Raw genomic sequence first — 26,487 nt, 5'->3', positions numbered from 1 at the left:
GCTGCTCCTCTCTGAAAGCCCTGACCCACTCAGTCACGCACATTATGTGGATTCAAAGGAAGGAATAACTCCACACACCTCTTTGAAGGACTTCTTTACTTCCACTAATGGATGCCAGTGTGCAATGGGCTTGCGTGGGTACGCCAGCATCTCGTTCCAGTGGTCTCTCCCCAGTCCTTCCGCGTTGACCCCCACACGGCAAACCCCAATTATCTCATTGTGTCCCACTCTGAAGAACAATAGAAAAGCAACACGGTTATTTCTTGCCCCAAGTGCCTGCACACAGTCAAACTCAGTCTTAGCATACTTGGTGTACTAGCAGGTAATTATCCATAACTGTTATCCATAATGGTTGTAAACTGAGACAGGGGAGGTTTAGGTTGGATATCAGGAGGAAGTTTTTCCACACACAGGGTGGTGAGGCACTGGCACAGGTTGCCCAAGGAGGCTGTGGATGCCCCATCCCTGCAGGCATTCAGGGCCAGACTGGATGTGGCTCTGGGCAGCCTGGGCTGCTGGTTGGCGACCTGCACACAGCAGGGGGTTGGAACTGATGGGCGTTGTGCTCCTTTGCAACCCAGGGCACTCTATGATTCTATGGTTCTATAACCATAAATATAAATGGCACTTCATAATACATCTCTAGAGACAGATTGATGCCGTGCAGCGGTGCTGTGATGGTAAGGCAATGACTACTAAGCAGAACAACTGTGCCCAATGGGATTTTCTCCTCTTTCCAGAGCCCTCCGCCTACCGATCATAATCCATGACAGAGATGAGCAGGCTGACTTGATCCATGTTCTCTGGGGGAATGTCGAAGATTATTGCTTCATTATAAGTAGGATTAAGTGTATTTTTCTTTATGGTAGTTTTCTTCTTTTTCAGTCTTCGACCATCACATAGCAAAGAGACTTTGACATATGGATCTAAGAGGTGAAGAGAGGAAAAGGCCTTCTGACTACAGAGCTTTATTTTCCTACCTTCACAATAGAGAAACAGCGTTTCCAAAGCATGAATGTAAGTTACTACGAGCTGAAGACACTCCTCAAATATATTTTTAGTAAAAAGGATGTCTTTGTACCAGTAGAATCAACAATTCCTCATATTGCTGTGAATGCTGAACCCCCACGCAGGGCGTGCTGGACCAGGTGCTCTTTGAAAGCCCTGTCCAACCCAAACCATTCTATAATTCTGTGAGGTTCAGGCACTGGAGGAGGAAAAATCTGCTTTTTCTATCTGTGATAAGGGCTCACAAGGGTAGGAAGGCCCTTGCCTCAACCCCAGAGCCAATATTCATCAGCTGACAACGCTGGGCTCTGAGCACTCGGGCATTAATTGCGTGGCCATGGAGAATGAATTCATTTTGCTTTCTCTGAAGCAAATCTGAAACTTGAATAAAAGTTGCCTAAGAGCAAAATGTAATGCAGAATTCTGAAGACCAAAACTAGTGGGGGGGGAGGTGATTTCTCAGACACCTTTTCCTGCACTGCTGCCAAATCTACCCGACTGCTTCCATTATGTTTCGCAGTTACAGTGAGCAGGGGAATCTGAGCGCCCATTTCTCCCAATACTAGAGAGCAGCAGAGAAAGAGAAGATTAGAACAGCTCTATCTCACTTGCCTTCTGTTGGCTGATTGTGGCAGAATGCACTTCAGTTACAAATGGCTCCTATTTCTGCTTTTGGCTGCTTGGACAATTTCAGTGCACTCTGAAGTAGCAATAAACCTGCAGCACTTACAGAAACATTGAGCTGGCTTCTCAATTCCGAGATGTTTCCAATCATCCAAGCCCCAACTAAGCAGAAATGTTTTCAGCAGAGATCTTTTACTGCACCGCTCCTGTATTTTACACAAGTCGTTGATGAAATTCAAATGCTATGATATTGATCTTTGGAATAGAAACTGCTTTTTGTGTTGAACTCCAGTCCACAGGCAGTCTCCTTGAACACTGTATTTGGACATAGAGTCATCTTTGCTGGACTCACGTCCTTGGGAATGTATTTCATATAATTCATTATATATTAAAGCACATAGAAAGCTTTCCAGTGATGACAGACAGCATCAGGAGACAGATCCCCACTGCGATATCTCACGGGAGGAGGAGGAAGCGTGGCTGCAGCACGGTGCCCTCAGCCTTCAGCACCCACCTGAGTAACCGGTGATGTCCATCGCTTTGAGATTCCTGCATTTAATGACTGTTAAGGTGAGGCGACCTGCAGTTGGCAAATAACAAAGGGAAAACATGATCTCTCCCAGGTCCACGCTTTCCTTCAATAAAACAGAGAACACATTGTATTGGAAACGTGCAAGATTCAGCCTGGCTGCCTCCCCCCTCCAATGCAGTGCTTTGTGCAGGATTCACGCAGCACTCACCAGAACAGGCTTTTCCCTATGCTGTCATTTTGCAGTGAATGAGTTTTTATGATATGATAAGGCCACAGAATTTAATTTTCAGTGCATTCCAATGTTGTTTGGCTAAAAATTGTTAGAGGAGTAGGAAAATGTGCGTGTCCAAATGTTGCAACTTCATATCACAGCTGTAGATTACCATCCACGTCTCAGTGGAGGTGCTTCCCAGCACTACACTGCAGTGAGTGCGCTCTTTCTTCTCCACTGCTCACACAAGAGTGATATCCAACACCAAATGAAGGCTATTAATGAAATTATATCAGTATCAAGTTTGTCTTGAATTTACAGAATGTATCTTGTTGTGCCATGTGCGACACCAACACCTGCTTCCTTACATGGAGGGCTGCAACACAAAGAGGGACAAAACAGAGCAAGTGCATGGAAACGTGAGACCTGGCCATTCAGCAGTGCTGCATTCCTCTCGTGGTGTGCAGTGTTAGAACTGCAACAATGGAATTTGCCCAAGGAGGCTGTGGATGCCCCATCCCTGCAGGCATTCAAGGCCAGGCTGGATGTGGCTCTGGGCAGCCTGGGCTGCTGGTTGGTGACCTGCACACAGCAGGGGTTGGAGCTGGATGAGCATTGAGGTCCTTTGCAACCCAGGCCATTCTGTGATTCTATGACTTCCTAGTAGCTTTCCTCTAAAGGTGAGCATGAATTTCTGGGTGGCTGCGTACCAGAGAGACACTGCTTCAGTTTGGAAGAGAATCACCAAAGACCTCATTCAGCTGCAACTTTTTGGGTGTCGACATGCTTACTGTAGCTCGGACCATCACCCATTCAGGTGTGCCTTCCCAGAGCTAAGAAACACAGCATCAGTTGTGTATGTCTGCACATAAATAGTGCATTAACCAGCAGATGGCACTCAGAAACATTTAGCACTTCAGAATTACATAGATCAATACAATTTGCTGTTTCAGTGCTCTGTAAAACAACTTCCAAAGACAGCTCCTCACACCTCCTGCACATATAGCATTCTCCTTTACACCTCTCAAAGCCCATTCTGTCATGGCCTTGCTCATGGGAATTCAGGAATAAGCACAAATAGACCAAAAATAAGATTATAAATAGGACTGGTATTAGTTGAACAGCCAGAACTTCACCTGAAGTCAGCAGAAAGATTTTCAGACACCTTCTGGAAATGAATTTTAAAGAAAGTCTTGCCTTTTACACAGGGATCTCACATCTGCAGAGCAAACCACTTGTTTATTTTTGGAAATGAAGAATTTGATTCGTTTCAGTGTTATATAATGATCCACTGAAAAGGAACTGTTCATAGAAGGGAGGTGGAACTGGAAGGACAAGTCAGCACATCAGGCACGCTGAGCTTCACTAAGAGGTGGGAGCTCTTGTAGATGGTACATGATTTTTGCCAAATTATTTCCTTCTCACTCTCTGGCAAGGCAGAAATTAAATACTCCCCTTAGACATGCAGGAAAGAAGTGAGTGGGGCATACAAGTTTTGATTCTTGTCAGAGGCTTCACTTGGCTTTCGAGTCAATGGAATGCTTTCTCAAGTGTAGAGTGTGCAATCAGCCAAATGTTTTCTGTACAGAGCAATGTGTGTACCTGTAAATAGCAAAACAGAAGTTGTTTGATGGCCACAGCTCACTGCTAAATGACTTTAATACTTATGCACTCAGAGTTCCCACTCTGATCCCTTGCTCACCTTAAAAAAATAAAAGAAAAAAAGAGCATCCTAAATAGCTTTCTTTTCCATGAGGCAAAATGATCTGAGTCACAGCCCTGTTGTCTGTGATCAGTATTGAAATATGAGAAAACAGTTACTGAGTTATTATTCCTCTACTTTTAATGCTTCTTGATGCGTCTACTGGGAACTGAATTTCTTGCTTCACAAAATATGAATAAAGGAACCTTATTAAGGTACCAGGATGATTTCCAGCTCACACTAAGGAGGTTCTCCCTGCCCACAGGCTGAGGCCGGCACTGATTGAAGCATAGAACAAAACCATGGAATCATTAAGCTTGGAAAAGACCTTCAAGGATCATCAAGTCCATCCACTGACCCAATACCACCATGATCACTAAAGGGTTTGGGGCCAGCCCAGGCAGGGGTGAGGTGATGCAATGCATCCATTCTTCTCTATGTTATTTGCTTTGCATTGGTTTGGCAGCAACTCTAAGGCATGACACGTGTCAGATGAGGTCCATGCTTTATTGTGAGAGCACCGTTTGGGCATCATGTAACCTTCTCCTCCATTCCTGGTACTGAGAGAAATCTGTTCAGAGTATAGAGCTAATACAAATTATTCTCTGAGCTCATTATATTAAGTCAAAAGATTTTTCTTTGCAGCCATAAATATGACAGAGTCAAGCTGATGTATCCACATCATTCTAGAAGATTATAGACACTGGAACATTTCCAAAACTCCTATCAACAGGTCTGAGGAAGTAATGGAAGCTCTGAATCAATAACCTTTGCAGAATTGAAACAAAAACGTTTTACTGATTCACAAACTGCACAGTCATTAATTAAATAGCTGCATGCTAGCTATTTGAATAGTTTATATCATTGCTTAAAAGTGCTCCTATCTTCTTACCCACAAGATTGAGCTAATGCATTATTAGTCACCCAAAGCTTTCCTTGGGTATTATAAAAGCCCTATTTACCTTTCTCATTTTTGATTAAACTGAAATGTCCTTGGGCACATTACAGCTGCCTGAGACGTACCGACGTTGGCATGTTCCCAAAGATTGGAGCCAAGAGAACGTGGGGATGGAGCCAAGAACAGCACTCGACGTCTCCGTGGGAGCCCAGCAAGGCTGCACCACGCTTCGTGGGTGTGATGTTGGCTCTGCTTCTCTCACACTTGGAGACTTTTCCCCCAGCAGCCCTCCTGGTGGTGTCTCTCCATTTGTTTTGGTAGAGTTTTCCCCAGCATACTGATTCTCTTGGTCAGCTAGGAAAGCATCTGCTATTTCTTACAGAGCCCACCCAGCAAAATACAGAACACACACAGGTCAAAAACTCCATAACCTTCTACTGGAGCTGCTTATTCTATGGTTCACATGCTGCTTCTCCAGTGAAACCGTATGTTTCCCCTTCCCTGTTTCACCCATGCCCGTGGATCTGCTCCCTCAGCACCCTCCATGCTTACTCCTTGCACATGGATCACACAGCAAAGGAAGGGAAGCTCCTTGTCACTACAGAGAAAGCATTTGCCCCCAGAACTCACACCACAACGTGACAGGCAGAACTGACAGAGCTGATGGTGACCTGAGCCATCCCAGGAGGAGCAGATGCCTCCATGTGGCATCCACAAGTGTGGTGCACCTTGCTCCTCTCCTAACAATCCCTTTACCAAGAGAATGAATGTGCCTGGTGTCTGCTAACCTCTTACCCAGCATTTCTGCATTCATTACCATCTACTAATGGCTATTTGTGGACTGAAGGTGAGGAGAGCAAGCACTGTATGCATGCAGGTAATTGATGCCCGTGCCTCCACCTCACTTGCTGGACAAAGCAAGATGCTCCAAAGGCAGCTCACAGCACAGTTCCAGCAAGCCTTGCAGTGCCTGGAAGATGGTGCCCATACCTTGGTGTGCTTGGGCAGACATGGCAATAAACCCATGATTTCAGACACAGGGCTGAGGACTTCCCATCTTCCAGTTTCACAAATAACGTGACAAGACAACTGATTTGGTGTCCAACTGCAAAGCAGAGCAATCATTTGTTCATCTTCAGGAAGAATCAAGTCTTCCCAGGAGGACAGTGGACAAGCAGATAGCTATTGTGTAGAGGTTAATGTCTTTGCTTCTGCACTGAGATCAGTGTGAGAAGGAGGTTTCTCCTGCCAGCTTCAGCCAGAGCCTGCAGCACTGAAAGCAGCTGGAACATTTCCATCCCTGATATTTGGTTTCCCTTTTAGAGAGAATTCAACAGAACTGCTGAAAGACTCACAACAACCACAGAAGTAGTTTCCAGTAACACACTGGAATAAAGCTCTCCATATAGTAAAGCCCAGTACAGCTCCTCCAAAGCTATTTCTGGCTGTTCATCACGTGCACATGGCAAACATCCAGAACCCAAGACCTTCCCCTGATGAACAGATGACAAACAGGGAATTTACCTAACTCCTCCATCTGGTTTTTAGCAAACCTGGTGTCAGTGAGACTCACTGCAGGTGAGATAAGAGCAAGCCACCAATGAGGGGATGAAATCCCAGCAAACCAGGACTCAGGTACAGCTGTCAGGCTTCTGCATAGAGCAGCCTTTTCCATCCCTGTACATGACTGCTGGAGGCTTCCCAGTGCTCCCAGCAATACACCCTCCTGCTCCCAGCTGCACAGGGCTCAGGTAAGCCAGAGAGGAAGGCCAACCCACCCCAGCACTGCCGGGCAGACACTCACCGTTGTCGCATACTGAATGTCCTTCCAGATGGAAGTCTCCCTGGAGAGATCCGAGTCCTCAAACAGGTTCTCCAAGATAACTTCTCCTATCATGTCGTGTCTGGAGAACCTGTCAAAGTCAAAGACGCTCAGGTGGAGCTTCCTGCTCACCAGCTCCTCGTGGGGCACAGGGAAATGGAAGGACTCGTCGAAGGTGGGGTTCAGGGTCTTCCTATGCACCCGTGTCTGGAACTTGCGCTTTCTGTCGGGCAGGAGGTAGATCTTCACATAGGGATCTGAGCTGCCACAGAAATCTTTGGCTGGCAAATCAAAAGCCCTGAGAATTCGGACAGTCAGCGTCTCGTTCTCATAGTCGTACTTGAGAGTGAAGTTAATTTTCCCACAGGTTTTTGCTGCTTCCTTTTTGGGGTCCTCGGAGTCAACAGATTTTTGCTTGTAGAGCTCAGGCTTAATGCGGCCGATGCTGGTCGGCTGCTCGGCGACGGGGGGTGGGTCCATGCCATAATCCATGCTGGATACGTGCATTTGTCGTGGAAGGTGTCTTTTGAAGGAGATGTGCCTGCAAATGGAAGAGAGGAGAGCTGCATTCTTGTCCAAGAACATTCCTCTCCTTTTTCTCCCACTGGAAGTGGGAAAGCAGGGAGAGCACAGCAATGAAGGCAATGTGTGCTTTTGACCTCTGCACAGAAACCACCTACACGACAAAGAAGGAGTGCTGAATAGCAACCTCAAAGGTCAAAGGAATCTATCTGGCTGAATGCTTTCATTGCATCTCCATCATGATACATTCTTTCCATCTATTACACAAGTGACAGCCCACAGTCAAATATACGAAACCCAACAACTCCTTAATCAAGACACACAAACCCAGTGTGGGAGTTCTTCTCCTTTACCGTTGGTTCTTACAATTCCCAGACACTGGCAGTAGGATTCCCCAGGGGTGGAAAAAATAGCAGAGCTTTTAAAGTAAGAGACATTGCCAGCTCAGAAAGTTCGGTTTTGTTCTGGGTATTGTTGCTTCCAAACTTCTCCAACAGAGAAATTTTCTCATTGAGAAATGATATATAATTCTTGACAGATAGAAAAGCACAGCCTCATCTGGAAGTTGTCCCTTGCCTTGAGCTCCCCTTCAGCACAAGTAAAATGTTACATAAGCAAAGCTTTATCTAAGCAAAGCATAAACTCTTTCTGCGGACTCGTGGCATTACTGCAGACTAACTGGTGTGTACAGAGCATGCATGGAGTTATTTAACCATCCCAGGAACTCGTACAGTTGGAGCATCAGCTCCAGGAACTCACTTTCCTTGGCAGCTTCCTCATGTGCATCCTCCTAGAGCTGAGAGCCACAGAACCAAGAAGCACGAGGGTGTCCCCAAGTCTGTCTGTAGCTCCTATTGCATGAGAAAGTGGCTTTGACACCTTCTCATCCACAGCCAAGTCCTGCTTCGTTTGCCTCAACTCAGACAGACTGACTTTTTGCCTTCTCTCTTATAAAGGCATGACAAAAGCAGGATGCGTGTGCATGACCATCAGCTGTGCAAAATCGAAGAGCATGCACACGAATTGCAGGTGGCACAGCGTTGGTTTTGACGCCAGCTTCCTGGAGCAGAAGGCTGAGCTCTGTGCCCTGCTCGCCCTGCAGCCAATTTTCTGAGCAAAGGCTGCTTTCACAATTGTTCTGTCTTACACATCACAGCCATGGCCAAGGCAAGCAGAAGTGCTGGGATGCAGCCAGGCCCTGCTCTCACTGCTTCCTGCCCTACTTTCACGGCCGTCTGTGTCAAGCAAGAAGTACCGTATTTCTCAGTGTTCTTGCAGAGGTGTCCCAAGGTTCATACAATCTTATTCCAAACTTAAGGAGCGTGGTGCTGGAACCTCCACCCCTGGCTGACAGATGCTCATTGATCACCAGCACTGAACACAGCCAGGGAGCAATACGTCGATTCTGCTGATCTAATTGTTGCTGCAATGAGCCGCATAAACAAGAGAGAGCAAAAAGGTCTAATTCTGTCTGACCGTATCCCATCATTGATACTCCAGCCTGCTGCATGTGTTGTAACAAAATTAAAGTGGCCAAAGCATACTGACAGCTAGACACAATGAGGGCAAGTCACGGTAATAAGGATTGAAGCCTTTAATTATTATTATTATTATTTTTTTTTTAAGAGCCCACCATCAGCCAGTCCTAATTGGTTAAGGGCCAGTCCTTAGCACTTAATCCAGCACCTCAGTGGGTGTGCTTTCCCCAAACCATCAGAACCTTGGGCTCCATTACAAGCTTCCCCCACCCAACGGGTTTCACTGGAGCTTAGTACCCTCAGCTCACCTGGTGGATGATGCAGGCTCTGTTGTTTGCCTCTGGATCCGCGTGCGCCGCAGGATGTGGTCCTTCATGGACATCTGCACCTCTGCAGGGATGTCTGGTGACGTGTGGCTGATTTTCACAGCTGCCTCCAGGAAGCTGATGGTGCCTGTGTCCTGGAGCTTGTCTGCCATGTTCTCCTTATTGTAGTCTGCCTCGCTCTGCAAGACGGCCAGGTTAGAAGAAAGGGCCTTGTTCCTCCAGGGAACCCAGCACAGCTTCCAAAAGAGAAACAGAAAAACTGCCACCAGGGCCAGTCCACACACAATAACTATCACTGCAAGGAGGCTGACGGAGAGCTCTACAGGGGGAGAGAAGGCAACAGTGACAGGGAGCGGGAGGAGTGGGAAAGGAGAAAAGAAAAGAGAGATGGTGAGAAAGCCATCAGCAAAGGGAAGAAGTGATCCAACCTGACTTATATCGTGCCTATTAGAGAGCTCTCAGCAGGTTCTGCACAGGAGAGCCAAACCCAAGTGAATCCCAAGATCACTGCCTTCTGCAAGCACATCTGTGGAGAAAAGGACACCTCCAGATAGGTAAAATTAATAAGTTTTATACTATGGCAGTGAGCTTGGCTACAAAACACCCCCTTGGCTTTCTTTTTGTGGCACTGACATACAACTGATCCTCAAATCAAGCAGAATTTTGGAACTGAATGAGAGAAAAGCAAGTTCCATTGGCATAATCCATTTCGCTTCTTAATGCAGGTTCTGTCACTGCATTAGGCAATCCTCATTAGACAATTAGACATCCTCAGTCTACCTGCCACGGTCCCAGAAGCAGATTGTTGTACTATTAATACTCGCTTCTTGCCCAGCTGCACCCAGAAGGAAAATAAGGAAATAAAGAAAATAATTTTTTAAAAAATCATAAGTTGCTGATGCAGTGAAATCAAATATAGAAGGAGACGGTATAGAAAACACTACACGTGTTTCCTTGCTCTGAACAGCACAGAAGCTGCGTATGCTCTCTGCTTTTCTGAGTCACTTCCAACTCACACTTTATGCATTTCAGCCCCTCGGTCTTTCCTGGAGTGAAAGATTTTCCCTACCTATGAGTGAAGAATTAGGGAAAAAAAAGAGTGTGTACATACATATGTGTGTGTGCTGAGAAATGATTCACAGCAATTCACAAGGAGAAAATATTAGCTACTTTAAATTCCTCTCTTAGAGTGTTTTCATCCCCAGGTTTCCACTCAAAACGTAATTCCAAGTGTTTGAAATGCACAAACATATCAGCCCCTGGAGATGAAGACAAGTTCCGTACTGAAATCATGCCCACAGTGTCAGGATTGGAGAAGATTCAGTTACAGACTGCTTTGAGATCAAGGAAAATTCCTTGCTTGCCTGCAGTGCCCAGCGATGCTGTACTCCTGATTTTGCTAAGTGTGAGTCAGGACAGGTAGGAAAGGGGAAAAAAGGATTTAATGCAAACATCCAAGCTCTCCCTTCCATGAGCTCTAAGAAATGCTTGAAAAAAAATGCATTTAAAGCCATCTCTCTCATCCTTATTGGGCAGTTTATAGCTCTCAGCACAGAACCTGGGAGACCACATCTGTGCATCACTGCACACAGTAACAGCCCTTCCTGACATCTGCTTTATCTTCATCAGAAGCCATGAGAGGACTCATATCAAGTGCAAATTCACAAAGAGCTTAAGGCAAAGCTTCTGAATGCCCCCAGGTTCTGTGCCTCGAAAGGAAGAGATGGAAGCTGCCAGCAGGTACAGATGGAAAGGATGAATGCTGTCCAGAAGTTCTGCAAGAGCTTCCTCTCTTTCCTTAACAGCCTCATGTGCAGCTCAGATTGCACCATTTATATTCTGATGGGGTTCCAGGATAGAAATACCTACCAGAATAAATAGGTCCTGTCTTACTCAACAAAACTTAGGATTGTACCAGTCAGCAGTGGAATTTCCACAGAGATTTGGCTAAATGAGTTCTCAGCACAGCAATGAGCACAAAGGTACCACTTTCCTTTATTTAGGGATAAGTCCTGGAGTTGTGCCCAGGTTGCTCAAACAGCCAAGAAGAAAACCTGAAGAATCCAGACTTATAGCAAAGGCTTCTGCCTTTCCTGTTCTGACTTCCTCCTCTGCATGCACATTTTTGAAATTCAGTCGTCTTCTCCAGTTCCACTCCTTCAAATCCCTGTAAGCTGCCCATGGGCAGAGCCTGGACCGAATCTCAGAGCATCCCAAGTGGGAAGGGATTCCCAGGGCTCAGTGCCTGAGATTTACTCGGTGAATACTCCAAGAGCCTCATAAAAGTATTCATACCAAAATCCAGCAGCCCAGCAGGAACGTTTTTAGGATCAAGCTGCTTTGCAGATTTAACTTCAGCAACTGCTTTGTCAGCAAGCAGCAACTGATATCATGAGCCCTCGCTTGGATATTCATCCTTTCCAGTTATTTAAATGTACTGTGTGAGCTGTTACAAAGGAAACAGTCGCAATGCAGAGTCTATCACTGCTGGAAGTGACAGAAAAGTTCACCTTAAGATACTTCTCCCCATTCCAAGGAGTTACGCAGCACCCATCAATCTGCCAACACCCCCCACCTCTTGACACGAAAACATCCCAAAGATGTTAACCCAAAAAAACCTGTTGCCAGTTTAAGATTGTAGTCCCCATCACCTCCTGCTGATCTGCTGTTCATAATGCATTTGACAGGATCCATGGATATTTTTATGCATGACCTCCCACTCTTGCCTCTGACAGCTCACATAAAACACAAGTGGAAGGGATCGAGATTTTACAGACATTCTTTAAGCAATTGCCTGGGAGGGATATTGGTTTATCTGAAGATGGCATTAAATCCCCCAAGACTTATCCCTGACCTATTAGACTTTCGTATCAGTTGGATGGAGTTGACCTTAATTGATTTAATGAGCTTTCTCCAGTGGATCTGAAAATATCAGTTACTTTAATAAATGCCTGGTATTGAAAATATTATGCCTTAAATGGCCTCTAACTTACAGCAAGCTTCACCAAAATCTTTTCCACATCAGGATAACTGGAAAAGGCTCCTTTCAGATGGGAGTGAGTTTTCCTTTAATTGTGCCACAGATTCCCCAGAGTAGTTCAATGCTGAGTTTAATAACGTGATTAGAAGAGGCTGTTACCAAAGAGCATACCTCATTTGTGTTAAATGGCATTAAGTATACGGAGAAATAGAGTTTTCTGAAACAGAAAGCCATTTGCTGGCAGGACTTACACAGGCATATCCACAGGAATGCCCACACTACTCATTATCTTTGCTCTGCTTTCCTTTAGTGACCAGGGGGAATGATTTCTGTTACAGGAGAATGCCAGCAGTACCTGGGTGGCCAATGCTAAGCCATCATTGATCACCACTTACGCAATGAGAGGTACCATTAAACATGAAATCTGAGTCAACTGAGGCTCCAGCCTCCCACACCTGCAGCCTAGCATGAGAAAATAACGAACTGAAGTCTTCAGAGATGGCACAGAGCAGCTTAGGCCAAAATGCTGCAAAAACAACGCTGCTCTTCTGCTTCTGTGCATCTTGATACCGAGTCTTAGAGCAAAGTCCATAGGATGACTCCAAACTACAAAGCTTCAGGGAAGGTCACAGCTTTCTTCTGCACTCCTCCTGCCTTTCGAACAAAGGATGAGACAGCCCAGGGCAGAATGAAAGGACAGCACAGTAATTTAAAACTTTGAAGCTAAAAGCAAACTTAAGAAAGGGAAATCCTTTCTTGGTTATCCAAGCTCCTTTCCTTGCACTCCAAAGGCATCTCATTAGCAAAAGCAACCCTTTTGTTTCATCTTGGATGGAACTAATTAAGAGAACATCATGGAACCTCGACTCCACTTTATAGCTCAGATGACTTCACAGTACCCTGGCTGAGTTACCAAAGGGGATAATTAGCAATGTCCAAACAGAAAATGATTAATAATGTGACAAAGCTGTGATGAAAACAGACTATTAACTGCAAGACAATGCGTGGCTTCTTATGGCAACGCTGACTGTTAATACTCAGAAGAAGCTGCACTGATATTAAAGAGATGCACAAGTAACTGCATTTCATGAGAAGAGCTGCATTTAATATCTTAGAAGATGCAATTCAGCTTTTCTTCCATCCACTCCCCATCGAGAAAACAAAACATGTGGGACAGCTCTCACATCCCAGCAATCATAGCCATTTCAGCAGCTGTTGGGATTGAACAAAGTTTGAGCACCGCAGGTGAAAGCTTAAGGGTCCAACAGCCACCTTTCCTGTGCACATTTCTGACCGTTAAGCTTCCCAGAGGCCAATGGAAAAACCTTTGAATCGGGGAAAGCTCTCCCTGGTTTATTTCCCACCAAAAAAACAAACATCACTCAGGATCTCCCTTCTTGCCACAGCAGATGCTGCCCGGAAAAGCAGTCATGGGAGCACAGGGAAGATGAGGATGTTGGTGTTGTACCTTCACTTTGTTTCTGCTATCTGCACACTGGTTTTCCAGAATCATGTTTTGGCCATTGCTCACACCATGTCAGCAGGTGTTTCCTGGCTTCTCCACCCATTTTTTGCCACAATTTTCTATTGCAAAGGGCTCGTGAGAATGAGAATATATCTTTCTATTTCTATGCTTTGTAGAAATCACACATCCAAATGCTGGATTAGTGTGAGAGTTATTGCTGGAAGAGAAGGCAAGGAGCTCTGGGGCTACAACAGAGCACGAGGCACTCACCAATTGCTAATCTAATTTATGGGTCATTGAGAAGCACAAGCAATGTAAATCTGATGGGCTGAGGCTTGAAATTGGACATGAGAAACTGTGATGAGCCTCAGCTACCTGGCCTGGGGAGCTGGAGAGGAAGCACATGACAACAGCAGGGGAAAAGGAAGAAGTTTCCATTCAATCCTGGCTATGAACACGTTTATTCAGCAACGCTGTTCAGCTTTGAAGCGTTACAGAGCTCCAAAGGAGCAGGGAACGGAACAGAAACGAAATGCTGGGGCAGTGCAGATGCACAGCATCCAGCAGCAGCACAGCTAGAGACAAAATAGGAACTGCAACAGAGCAAAGGAACAGCCCCTTTGGGACCAGCGCTCACAACAAAACACAGAAGGCACCAAGGAGCAAAGCAGCAAGCAGAGCACTTTGCAACAGGAATTCTGAGATGGAAACAGGCTGCCTTATGAATTGTAAAATGCTGAGTTTGATGAGAGAGGCAATCCGCAGTGCAGTGCTGCTCTCAGCCAGCTCCTTCTTCCCTTCTCAAGCATGCCACAGGCATGGGAATCTTGACAGAACAAACAGAGAACACACCATCCCTGGCACCCAGCAGCAGCCAGCAGCTCTTTGACAGAGCCTGCAGCTGAGTGTGCACTGGGGTCTGCAAAAAGCATCAGCGAGAGGTAATCATTGCAAGCCTGTCACCAGCTGCCTCTGCTGGTTGGGAGCATGCCCAGCGTGCCATTGCTCTGCTTGATGTGTTCATTGTCACATCTGCAGGTCCCCTCGCTGCCATTTGGGTGTCATCTGAAACTCAGCAACACCTCTTGATTTATTGGCTATATTCCCTAGGCAGCTATGAGCTCCGGGATAATGTCCTGAAATATTCTTGGGCCAGAGAAGGCATTAACAGCTGTCACTTCAAAGTCTAACTGCTGCCAATTCTCTTTTCACAGGTAGCCAACAGCAGAAATGCATTGTGAAGCACTGCAGCAGGAGCTCCTGCTTAAACATCGGAGAGCAACAGTGCAGTAGCTGGGGATGAGAAAAGATCCCACTGAATTTTCAGCAGATTTTCAAGGATTGGCTCAGAGAACAGTTATGGATGAGCAGAGCTTTTACCATCCTTCAGACATTATCTATCAGCCCCACATAGAACCATCAGGCAGCAGCACCTCACCAGCACCAGGCCACCAGAGGCATCCCCTGTGCCTGCACGGGTTATCAGCTTGCTTTGCAGATCCTCCAAACTGTTTCTATCCAAGGAGCAGCCTGAGCAATAGGAACACATGTAAGCTGTCATCTACTGCTCTATCTGCACCTTCTGGCACTCTGCTTTGACTATGAGGAGCTTGGCTGCTTGTCAGGTTTCTTTAGAGAGGCAGGCAGCACTGCCCAGCCTGAGGGCATCCTTACAGCATGTGAGAGAGGAACATGAAGGGACACAGAAATATTCACTACTGTGACCAGTCTGGAAAGAAACAAATCAGCATGTTCTAATTTCCTGATAATAAAATAATTAACTGATTATCCTTCTTGACTGCCTGCTGCAGCACAATCCTATCAAATACTAATGGCTCTGGAACACCAACTCCTCACAATGCCCCCTTCAAAACTCTGCAGCCCCACCTTCCTCCCACAAGCAGCAAGAAGAGGCTCATTCTATTCGTGCTCTTCCTCCATTCTGGGACAGTGGGTACATCTATCAGCTTCCAGCAGCTTCTTCCTGCACCCAGAGGCTCTGCAGGAGCTCAGACAGAGTCTGCCCACCTTACCTGCACATCACAGCTGCCTAAAGAGAAGGGAACAGAGATGGAAGCCTCTCACTGCCTGTGCTGAAGTTTCAGTGAGATAGAGAAAACTTCTTAAAAATTAATTCACTGCTACCACAGGGTTCCTGCCACACCAGAGCTTATTGGAATGCAAACTATCAGCTTCAAAAGCAAGGATGAATCAGAAGCTATTTTGAGAGTAATTATATAAGATTACAAAATTCAAAATATTTTATTCTCGCACACTCAGTGTGAGGACAACCTGCTTCAAAAGGGGACCTCGGGGGGAGCCCACATCCAAGCAATTGATCCATGGTCCAAGCACTGACCAGTTCCAGCCCAGACAAAATCTTCTTTTGTCGAGCATTGCTGGGATTTTGTTCAGCACCTTCTGCAATCCTTCAGGAGATACAGTTTTGTATCTGGGAGAACAGTGATAGCTGTGAGACACGGACAACTGGATGAGGCTGTCAGAAAGGTCTGAGGACCTCATGCATCACCTGCATGAGATCTGGATTTTCCCTTCAGACTGCACCAAAAGAAAGCTTTTTGCTGAAACTTCTGTTTGTATGTGCAACAAGAAGGGGAATTTGAGCTGCCAACAACATTGCACTTCTGTAATAAAAGTGACCCTAAGAAATAAAAGGAAAAATTTCTCCAAACTGAAGGAAACATATCCCAGTGACTTCAGTTGCTTCATGTCTTAATCAGCTGTTCTCTGGAGTATTATAAATGAGATAGTAACAGTTGTCATTGCTTTATGCTTAACTGATGACAATCTAATGAACTATTTATAAGCCACACTGCATGCAATTACAGTCCATAGCTGTGTGCTACTCCCATGAGAGTTCATCACTGTGTGCTGTAGCAACATCTGTGAATGACTCGGTAGCACAGAACACACGTGTGCTCCCTGAGCACTGAGCTGTCACAGGAGTGCATGCATTTCTTTGCAGCATTTGCAAACATGCACAGAGAATGAGTGATACTTGAGAGACAGCGCCCAGTGCGCTGGGATGTCTGGCAATTGTTATCAAATGAAAGCAGATACTCTGGCAATGGATGCCCTCCTAATGATGCTTCTGAAAGGTTTGTATGTGCAGGGCTTCTGGCATCCCTCCTTCAGTCTTTGCTACACATTTTTCTGTGTTGTCAAACAGGAACCTGCTACATTACAAACTGAACTAAACATGAGGGCGGCCTTAATTAGTGGCTGCAGTCTCACTGAGCATCCTTTAGGTAAGTTCCTTTTCTCCACAGACAATTCAGCACACAGCCACTCCAGATACCCCCTTGCTGTCTCTCCAGGATGCCATTTTGCACTGTGCAAGTGTAATTAATGGCAATGCATAGCAGAAACACATCACATCTCTCCCAAACCACTGCTATCATAAATGACTGCTCTGTGCACGAGTCCACTGGATGAAGCTATAAGGGCTGCAGAGAGGCATTCTGTGATACACAGACAGGAAGAAAAGAGTGCATTATTGCACCTGAAGAAGAAATAAATAGCAAAGCCAGATAAAGCTGCTTAACCAACATCAAATGAACACTCGCCCTTTCTAAGGAAAATGAGTGTAGCAAAGGATGTGAACAATGAGAGGAGGAAAGACAGAAAGAAAACAAGGATAGCTGAAACTACAGCTAAATGAAATTTGTATCAGAGCTGAGGTAGGGGATGGTGCTGGTTTTCTTCTCCAAAAAAAATAAATGTGCACACAAAACTATGTGAATATGGTTTGTGCAGCAGGCCGTACCCACAGTGCTGGTATGATCCCAGCACAGCTGTCCGGCAGCAAATACCTGCAAACAAAACCATCAGCTTCTCAGGATCCTGCTGCAAAGCAGTGGAGACAGACAGGGTAAGAATATGCCCTGATTTGAACCAGCTGAAAGCACATGCTTGGTTTACCTAAAGCGTAGGGAGAATTCTTTCACTATCAGCAAACATTTCAAAGGGAAAGACAGAAATCTTTAAAGCAAAAGTCTGTTAAGGAAAAGAGGCTCTATATCATGGAAAAGGTAAAAAATATATACATAAGAAAGTAACTTCAGAAATGTGGACTTACCAAGGAGGCAGCTGGTCTCCAGCTCAATCCGCCGCCACTGCCCTCAGCCTGCTCACCCTCCCAATTAACACCAGCAGCAATCTGGCTGCCTGTTTCTATGGAGTTTCAGATCCCCATCCCTGACTATGCATGAGGCGACTGCAGCAGCGCAGGAACAGCTCTGAGGTCCGCAAAAAAACTACAAACACACTCAGACTCTCTGACTGCTTCAGGAACGAGCCAACCAGCAGCAATTAAGCAGATTCAAGCCTTGCCGCTATGCAGAGTTACTTAGAAAGCTCCCAGGCACGCACTGCACAGCTCTGTAGTGCTGTTTGTTTACCAGGACCATTACGGTGAGCACAGAGCCAGCTGTGAAGTCACCAAGCTACACACCGAACACATAAACATATTCATAGACAAACTACACAATCAATTTCCCCTTGATTTATGCTGCTGGTTTTGACCTTATTCTAATAGAGTTGGTTTTTTTTTTTAAGCCTTCCTCTAGCTGCAAGGTTTGAACACGACACCTTCAGGATCAGAGCACAAACCTGTTCTGCTTGAGCTAAAGAGCAAATCTGCTGCATGCAGCCCTTGCTGGCTCTCTACTGGCTGGTGGAACAGGCACAGAGGAAGGCAAAATCTATTTTGTAAGTGCATTGCTCCGTGCTAAGAAAGATCTTTGCCCACAAGCACTGCTCCTCACATGCTTGGCCTCCAGAGTTGTAAGCCTGGATGATTAGTATTAGTTTTGCCTGGATGGCTTCAAACATGTTCACTGTTATACACCACGATTACTTAAAATATATTTGAACAGTGATTCAGAGAAGTATGTTATTACAGCCAATAAGTAAAAGCTGGAATTGCCCTTATTTCACAGCTAGTGGCTCGAGGCATCCCACATCAGTGAACGGGCACGCCATCAATTTTCCATTAGTCAAGCTGCCCTATCAAGGGATATTTTTTCCCTTCATGTACTTCAGATGCAATTTCTCCATATAAAAATATTTTACCCCCATCAGCATTTCTGCAACAAACCGCCCCATACTGCACAGAAATTCAGCCTCTTTCCTCCCGCAGCAGGAATGCTTACAGACATGTGGGTTTTGCATTTAATAGTATTTGCAGAGTGCCAGGAGCACTCAGTGCTGCACAAGAATGGCCTGTGTCACAGAATGCAAGAAGAGCAGTTCACACAAAGGGCAAAGCACTGACTGTGCACTGAGTTATGGAAGGGTTAGAGCTGGAAAACCACACTGGAAAGCAGACGCTCTCTTCAAGTCTCCTGTTTTCCCATTTCCCCCCACTTGTTCTTTTCCTTCCTTTCACTTTGGGTCTGACACCTCATACCTGCACAGCACCAGGGCACTGTGCTAAAGACAATCCGTGCCCAGGGAAGGATGCTCACACTGTGCTGAAGTCAGCAGGGTCTGCTGCTCACACGGCCTGCAGGGTAAAGGCTGCAACACATTTTGCACGTTGCTTCCAAAGCGTTCCCGAAGAGCTCAGTAAACTCAGAGCGACTGCTGCAGCTCCAGGGCACAGCAGTGATATATCCATTTGCTTAAGGTGCATCACTGCAGTGGTAAGTGTTGGCTCTATATCACAGATCTCCTCTGCCTGTAGCTCGTGGCTGTCTGCTATCTGCACACAGCATCACCGCACAGCAGCTGAGGATGGGTAGGGAAGAGCTGCCAGGTGCACTGAGCTGCAGGGGGGTGAGATGGGCACAACAAAGGACACCGCCTTTGCCCAACCTCAGGGCCACAGCCAGGAGAGCAGGGCTATTCCTGGCACTGCTGCTGACACATCACTGCAACACCTTCCTCACCCAAGAGCCTTATTTTTCAGACACATGGAGTTATTACCCAGCAGCAGCCCGCTCTGCTCCTTCATTGGTACACAGTGCTGTACGGCGTACTGGAGAAATGCTGCAGCTACATTTCTCTTATTGACTAAGTAGAGGAACAGGCTATTACATAACCCAAAGCACAGAGTAGGGTAGCATCTACTTGATACACAGAAGCTCTTCTCACATCCAATTCAAAGTGCTTTCCAACAAGAGAATCTGTGCACAAAACCAGAGCTGCACAGTCCTGCATAATTTCACATAAACTGCTTCAGTGTTTTTACATCCACAGTTCTTTTCCATGGCCAGATGCAGTTCAAGAAGGTTAGTAGTACTTAGCTAACTCCCTAGCGATGCTCCCATTCATCAGCAACATGAGCTGCACAGGAAGCCCTGACAATTCAACCTTATTCATTCATCAGCCAATAGATTTATCCAGGAGATAAAAAAAACTTGCAGAGAAGTCCTTGAATTCATATGACAGTGGGACAAATTTACCCCAGCAAACATTACATCCAGATTAGCATAGCTGTGCTGCCCAACACAGCATCCAGGGCTGCACTGCTCCTCCTCTGACCTTCCTGCTGGTGCTGAGATGGCACTGTTCCTCAAAGCCTTATCACTGCTCACCTCAGCACAGCTTTGGTTTTTAATCTGCACATTATTATGTTTAGGAGCCAGATCTGAATTTAGGATTCCTGGTGACCAGTAGCAAGTTTGCTTCACGCAAACCTGCCGTGGTTTAACATGACAGAAAGCACGGCAATGGCAGCAGAGCAGCAAGGTCCCAGGCTGCAGCAAGTGAGGATTTCTGCTCAAATGCAACAGCCATGAGCACAGAAACAAAGGAAAGAAGTTGCTTACCATGGGAAGGCCTCAAGAAGGCAAGGACCTCCAGCAAGATACCCTTGCCTCCACTGCCAACCCTTAAATGAGGTCTGGAAAGGGGTGGAGCCAGGATCTGGTCACTCAGGTACATTGCATACACCTGAGCTCCCTGGGTTGGCCTTGCCTTCCCACCAGGTGCTCCATCACTGTTTCAGACCATGACTCAGCATTTCTCCTACAGCTGGAAAATGGGGAAAGCACAAATGCAGGTAATGAGATACACATCCAGACTGTGGATGGGAAAGGTTATCTCACCAACACACTCAATGCACCACTTAGCACTTCCTGCAAACAGATGTGCTTCCTCTGCTGGTACAGTTTCACAGCTTTGCAAAGTATGGTACCTGTAGGACACAAACAGCATCCTCATTTCTGCCTGAGCTTAAAATGGGCCTGGGCACTTTGAGCAGAGATCAGAGTGCCCAGAGCTGTCAGCCCAGCACAGCCTGAACCGTGACAGAGGCTGAAGCATTTGCAGCTGTTAAAGGAGGATGTTGGTGTGACCTGAAAATATGCCAGTGAGGCCCTTGATGGGCTACATAAACGCCTGCAGGGCCCTATCTGCCATCTCCATGCGTGTAACAAGAACAGAAGTGGTATTTTTGCTGCACGCTCAGGAAAACATTAACTTTGTTACCAAGGTTAAAAATATATATATATATATATATATATATATATATATATATATATATATATATGAAACTATGTCAAAAGTCATTTGTATTAGAGAAAAGAGCATCAGTGGATGATGCACCTAAAGATGATGCCAGCAGAGGTAAGAGCCCATCAGAAGATGACAAGTCACACATGATATGGAGACATCAGGTCAGGCACACTAGCCAGCAAACAGAGAGAGCCCCAGGGTGAGCTGAGGTGTGCTGCTGCACACAGTGAGCCCTGGGCAGGGGCTGAGGGATGCTGCTCAGATCTCCAAGGGGGACACAAAAGGTTTCTGAGTACTTGGAGTCAGGTTGGGCTGATAAACCATCATGCATTGAAACCTCAAAATAAGTGTCAGCTGCTTTAAAAAGAAAGCACACCAGTGGTTCAGTGCACAAGCAGCTCAGTGCATGCTACCCATAACGTTAACAAGCATTATTTCATTTGCTTGGTGTATAATCAATGAATATAAAGAAATTATAATTACAAAATAGAGAGTTTGGCAAAACAGATTATAATAACAAAAAAAGAATAGATAGAAAGCTTACCCACGTCCTGGACTCACTGCAAAACTCCAGAGGAAGGATCTCCAGAAGAGATCCCTTCCCACTCGTGGTCAGCACTTAAATGGGATCTAGGAGAGGTGCAGCCAGGCTTCACCCTTCCAGCAGCACAGGTGAATTGCCTTCACCTGTGCTCCCAGGGCTGACTCAGTGCTCGCCTCAGGTGATCAATCAGAGGTTCAGGCCGTGATTCAGCAGTTCCCAAACACTTGGGTTTCCGTGTGAACCTGTGATGTTTGTTCCCTCTGCAAACGTCTTTGGAAGTTGCAGGCAAGGGCTGCTCTCTGGAAGCTGTGAGCTGAAGCATACAGGGAATTCACCACATTCCCATGCAGAAGTGCTCCTGTGTCTTCAGAGCCATACACCAACTGCTTCTGGCCCCTACATCACCCTGCCTGGTGAATAGAAACTCATACAAACCCTTCCTTTTCTTGAGCTAACAATCTCTGTCTCTTAAATAGGCATTTTATTGCTTCTCTCTCCATATAGGATGGGAGTTGAGGTTTTTAACCGAACGAGGAACTTTCACAGAAACTTAGATTAACATCACCAACAACCTCTCAACCTTGCAGCTCTCCCAGTTGGGTGACACTGACTCACACCAACAGATTAATCAGCACCAGCTGTGGAAGGCATAAAGGAAAATAAAGACAGATCTGTGCTGAGACAGTTCTCCCCTAATTCCAACACTGAAATCCCAAAAGTCCCCCCCTGTGCAGGCGTTTCCCTGCTTTGCATGTTTGCAGTCCCAAGCTCACAAGACCAGAGTACTGTACCTGGCTCGGAGATGCTCAGGCTCTGGTCTGAAGGCAGAAGGAATTCCCTGCACGTGTCCAGATGCAGGGCAGGAAGGCTTTTCTTCCTGCACAGCTCGGTGATGATGCGAACTGCCTTCTGACAGCGGCTGTCATCCTCAGTGCCACTCATCTCCCAGACCGCATCCTCCGCTGCCCTCCTTCTGTCTCAGGAAGTCCAACTAGGAGCACAGGCTGTGCCTCCTTCCAACAGCTGCAGTCCCACCCTTTGGCATGGCTGCACTGTGGGGGTCCCACGTACCCCAACGCTTGGAGCTGCGGGTCGGGCTGCAGAGCCCTGTGCTGTCTGCGTGCTCCTGGCGCTCAGATTGCCTCTGAGATCAGAGATCTGTTTACTGCCAAAGAGTGTTCCAGACAAAGAACCTCCTACTAAATTCAGTTTCGTGCCCTCCATACTACGCTTTTAAAGCTGCAGCCCAGATAATTCCTTTTAACCCTTCTAAGGCTCTTTCTCTTGATTTTCTGGGCACAGAGTTTCAAGCCCTGCTCCCAGAGCAACCTTACAAAGAAAGTGAATGCTGAAATCTGACTGAGGATAGCAAAGAAACACTGCACGAACTACTGCAGCTGTTAAAGGCAGCGTGGAACAAGAAGTCAGGTTTGTTTGTTAGCATCAGTGCCATCGCAGCCAGCTGGAGGTGGCCATCGAGACTGAGAACATTATTGTATTTTGTAATCAGATTTTTAAAAACACCAGGAACCTGTAGCATTTATTATTTCTGTTGCAATTTGTTAGGCACGCCGTGCCACTCAGTAGAACCACACTTTTGAATTCGAGAACATATTGGGCACGCATGAAAAAAGAAACAATCCTATAACAGTCACTTACGGCTCTGTTCAGCAGAATGATTCCTTGCAGCCCGGAGCAGCACGCAGATAAATCAGCAAACCAGAGAGCAAACGATGCAGCTGCACGGATCTCTCAGCCCCACATCACAGCAGCATGTCGAGATTAATGCCACTGTGTTTATTTTGTCTGCTAATTACTGCTGAAGTACTGTGAGCTCTCACATCACGCAAGTCCCAGGAGATACACAGGCACCTCAACACCCAGGAGCATCAGCCCCATAGACTCATCTGAGGCTCCCAGAAGCTCAGGCCTGAAATTCCAGCCTGGTGATCTGAAGAAGTAAACACACCGTGTATTTTAGTAGCATATTTTTAGAAATACAGCTGTTGAACTGTTGTATTATGTGATTAGTTCTTGCTTGCAAAACTTTAATAGCTTTTAGGTGTAGTGAATATTTATGGATGTAGTTTCACAGGCTAGAAAGCGTGCTGTAAGGCTGTTCTGTTTGAATAGGAGTAGTTTCTTTCAGCAAAAGAAAAACAATAATGAAACAAGGAGTAGGCTCATTAAACAGGAAAAGAAGCATGAGGCTGAGTTGTCTCAGTCCTGGAAGAGGTTGGGATGCAACACACAGATGCTGAGGTGCTCCCTTCTATCTTCCTCATCTTCCAACACCTCAGTACACATCATTAAAAGACAGGTTGCCAAACTTATTTCTATCTGAAGACGAGCAGATGTTCAGAAATAATGGTAGAGGGCTGAGTGAACAAAGGTTATGATTTTGGTACCTATAAAATACTTTTAATGGGCACTCTCCTATTGAGTGTGCATCAGTGAAGAGAATTCATGTAGAAGGCGAGTGAGGAAGACCATGGGACGAAGGAACAGGCTGTTGGTTGGGCTGTCACAATGCTAAAAGGACGCTAGATGATAGAAGAAACCATGAGATAGAAGACTGGAAACCTCAATCACTGCCTGAGATAGGGATGTGTATGTTAATTGTCTCGTGGGTAATGCATGAATATGCACCCAGCAGCCCCTGCCTGGCAAGAACACTTCACCTGATAAGCACCTACCTTTCCAAAGAGTTCTGTTGCTGTGGCAACGTGTTGGAAAGCTTTTATTAAGACAGCAATATCCTGCAAATGGTCACAAAGAGACACTTTTTAATTAGACACCACCACCTCCCGGTCAGCGCTGCAGTTGGAGACAACTGCAAACAGCAAACACCAGCACCAGCCGTCCAGCTGCACTGAGCAGAGATCCCAAACTCTGCCAGGTTGGAAACTGAACCAGTAACTGACTAGGAGCTCAACTCTGGTACAGCTTTGCATAATATTTACATGACAAATGCCCTAAAATTCCCTTCAGTGTGTTTCTAGGAAACTCAACACCCAAATGATGCCCCAAAGCTGTGTTGGAGTCAACCCCACCCCTTCAACCCTTTTGCTTCTGCAGAAGGTGCTGCAGCACATCCATGCTATTATAAGACCAGGCAGAGGAACATGGCAGTCAATGTCAGGGCCCATCTTTAACAACTGTTTGGATGTGGTGCTCAGGGACATGATTTAGTGGAGGGTTATTAGAGTTAGGGTAATACGTCAGGTTGCAGTTGGGCTTGATGATCTTCAAGGCCTTTTGCAACCTGAGCAATTCTATGGCATGCGCTGAGCAGACACGCAGCCCACAGCTGTGATGCAGCATAAGGACAACAACAAAGCGAACACAGAGCGCCCTGATAAAAAGGTTAATGTCCAATGGAGAGCTTGTAACACGAAGATCAATAACTCAATTCAATTATTTGGGAAAAAAAAACAAAACAACACGTTAATTTCGATCAGAGGTAACGCCAAGAACGTTCTTCTTTTGAATCCAATGTCACCTTGTGTCAACCATTCACCTTCACCTACAGATCAGGATTCCGAGCTCGGGTGATGGTGACAGCAGACCCAGACCCTCCACAGTTCCTTCAGGAACCAACACAGACTTTACCTGCACCTCATAACGGTGAATTTACATCACATGCCCCTTTTACCATCCGACACCAGAGGATGGAACACAGCCACCACCACCCGGTGGTGTGAACAGCTGCTGTCCATAAGCAAGAGTTCTCTCCAGCATTTTGCTCATACAGACATAGATTGTTACTGAGATACAAATCTCCATCTCAGCAGTGAAGCAGAGGCTCCAAATGAAGCATTACCTCCAGCACTGAGGGAAGCAGAAAGTTTTGAATCACGCTGCAATTCTATGAATGACAGTACAATCAATGCACACCTAATCCTGGGCTATTTGTGCTTGGAGCCTGAAAACTGCTAACTATAGGTACAATTTATTTTTTCTTCAACATATCTGGTCACATCTCTAAGAGAGTGGAGGTTTGTTTGTATTTAAGATAGTGAAATCCAGAGAAGGAGCAGCAGCATTCATTTACACCATCATTAGGATGGCATTAATTACACTCCCAGCTAATACAATAATTGGAAATGGATAGAAGAAGATTCTGATCTTCTTACCAGTAAGAATGACTCCGATTTGGATCCTTTGGCAGCACTGATGTGCTGTCTGTGTGTAAGTGTGCTGCTTCCTGTGCTGCTTTGATGTGCAGATCTGCGCTGGTGGACAAAGCAGCAAGCTGAGCAAACAGCTTCACCCAATGTGTGCATGGAGAGGAGGAAGATACTGTTAGTCACAACAGAGATGGGGCTTTAAGAATAAATAGAAATCCAATACCAGTCACCTTGAACTGAGTGTGGGGAAAAAATATGAAGGAAACTCTCCTTGAAGTATTAAATCTGTAGAGAAGTGCCAAACAGCAGCACTCTGCCCGGCCCCTGGAACCTGTGGAGCATCCAGAATTTGGCCCTTCTGCTGCTAACAGTGAATTAAAAATGAGCAGAACCTCTCATGACAGAGAGGCAATCAGGCTGAGCTGCTTTCCCTGGAGAGCAATGAGTTAAACTTCGATGCAAAATAAAGCACGTATTGCTTCTCTGTTCCTTTCCAATCAAAATATTCCCCAAAGCAAAGGTCCCCAGGCTCCTGCTCCCATGCTGCTCCCATGCTGCTGAGCAATGAAGCTCCTGAAGAGCCTTTCCTGACAGAGACCAATACACAAAGCAAAGGTAATGCTGCCCTCGTGCTTCTGAGCTCCACATCTCCCCTGGCTATGCATTCACATCGGCTTTTTGGGAGTGGTTGTTCAGTTCCAGGGCTCCTGGGGAGGAGGATAGGATAGAAACTACCATTAATGTACTGAATTACTATTGACAG

The 26,487-nt window shown here is 45.9% G+C and overlaps 1 protein-coding gene across 1 annotated transcript in view; it reads right to left on the bottom strand.

The window, feature by feature from the left end:
- SYT6 (synaptotagmin 6) overlaps positions 1-22,749 on the bottom strand; it is a 28,730-nt gene extending 5,981 nt beyond the window's left edge. The window contains exons 1-6 of the mRNA XM_052698355.1: positions 22,386-22,749; positions 9,106-9,442; positions 6,780-7,338; positions 2,147-2,267; positions 755-926; positions 79-229 (exon numbers count right to left, since the gene is read on the bottom strand). Coding sequence (XP_052554315.1) covers positions 79-229; positions 755-926; positions 2,147-2,267; positions 6,780-7,338; positions 9,106-9,442; positions 22,386-22,536 — 1,491 coding nt within the window. The 5' untranslated portion in view covers positions 22,537-22,749. The remainder of the gene's footprint in view (positions 1-78; positions 230-754; positions 927-2,146; positions 2,268-6,779; positions 7,339-9,105; positions 9,443-22,385) is intronic.
- Between the last annotated feature and the right edge of the window lie 3,738 nt (positions 22,750-26,487).

Source organism: Tympanuchus pallidicinctus, unplaced genomic scaffold (assembly GCF_026119805.1).
Source record: "Tympanuchus pallidicinctus isolate F22 unplaced genomic scaffold, pur_lepc_1.0 scaffold32, whole genome shotgun sequence".
NCBI classification, from domain to species: domain Eukaryota; kingdom Metazoa; phylum Chordata; class Aves; order Galliformes; family Phasianidae; genus Tympanuchus; species Tympanuchus pallidicinctus.
Note: the sequence above shows the minus strand (reverse complement) of the source record. Positions and strands in the feature narration are given on the sequence as shown.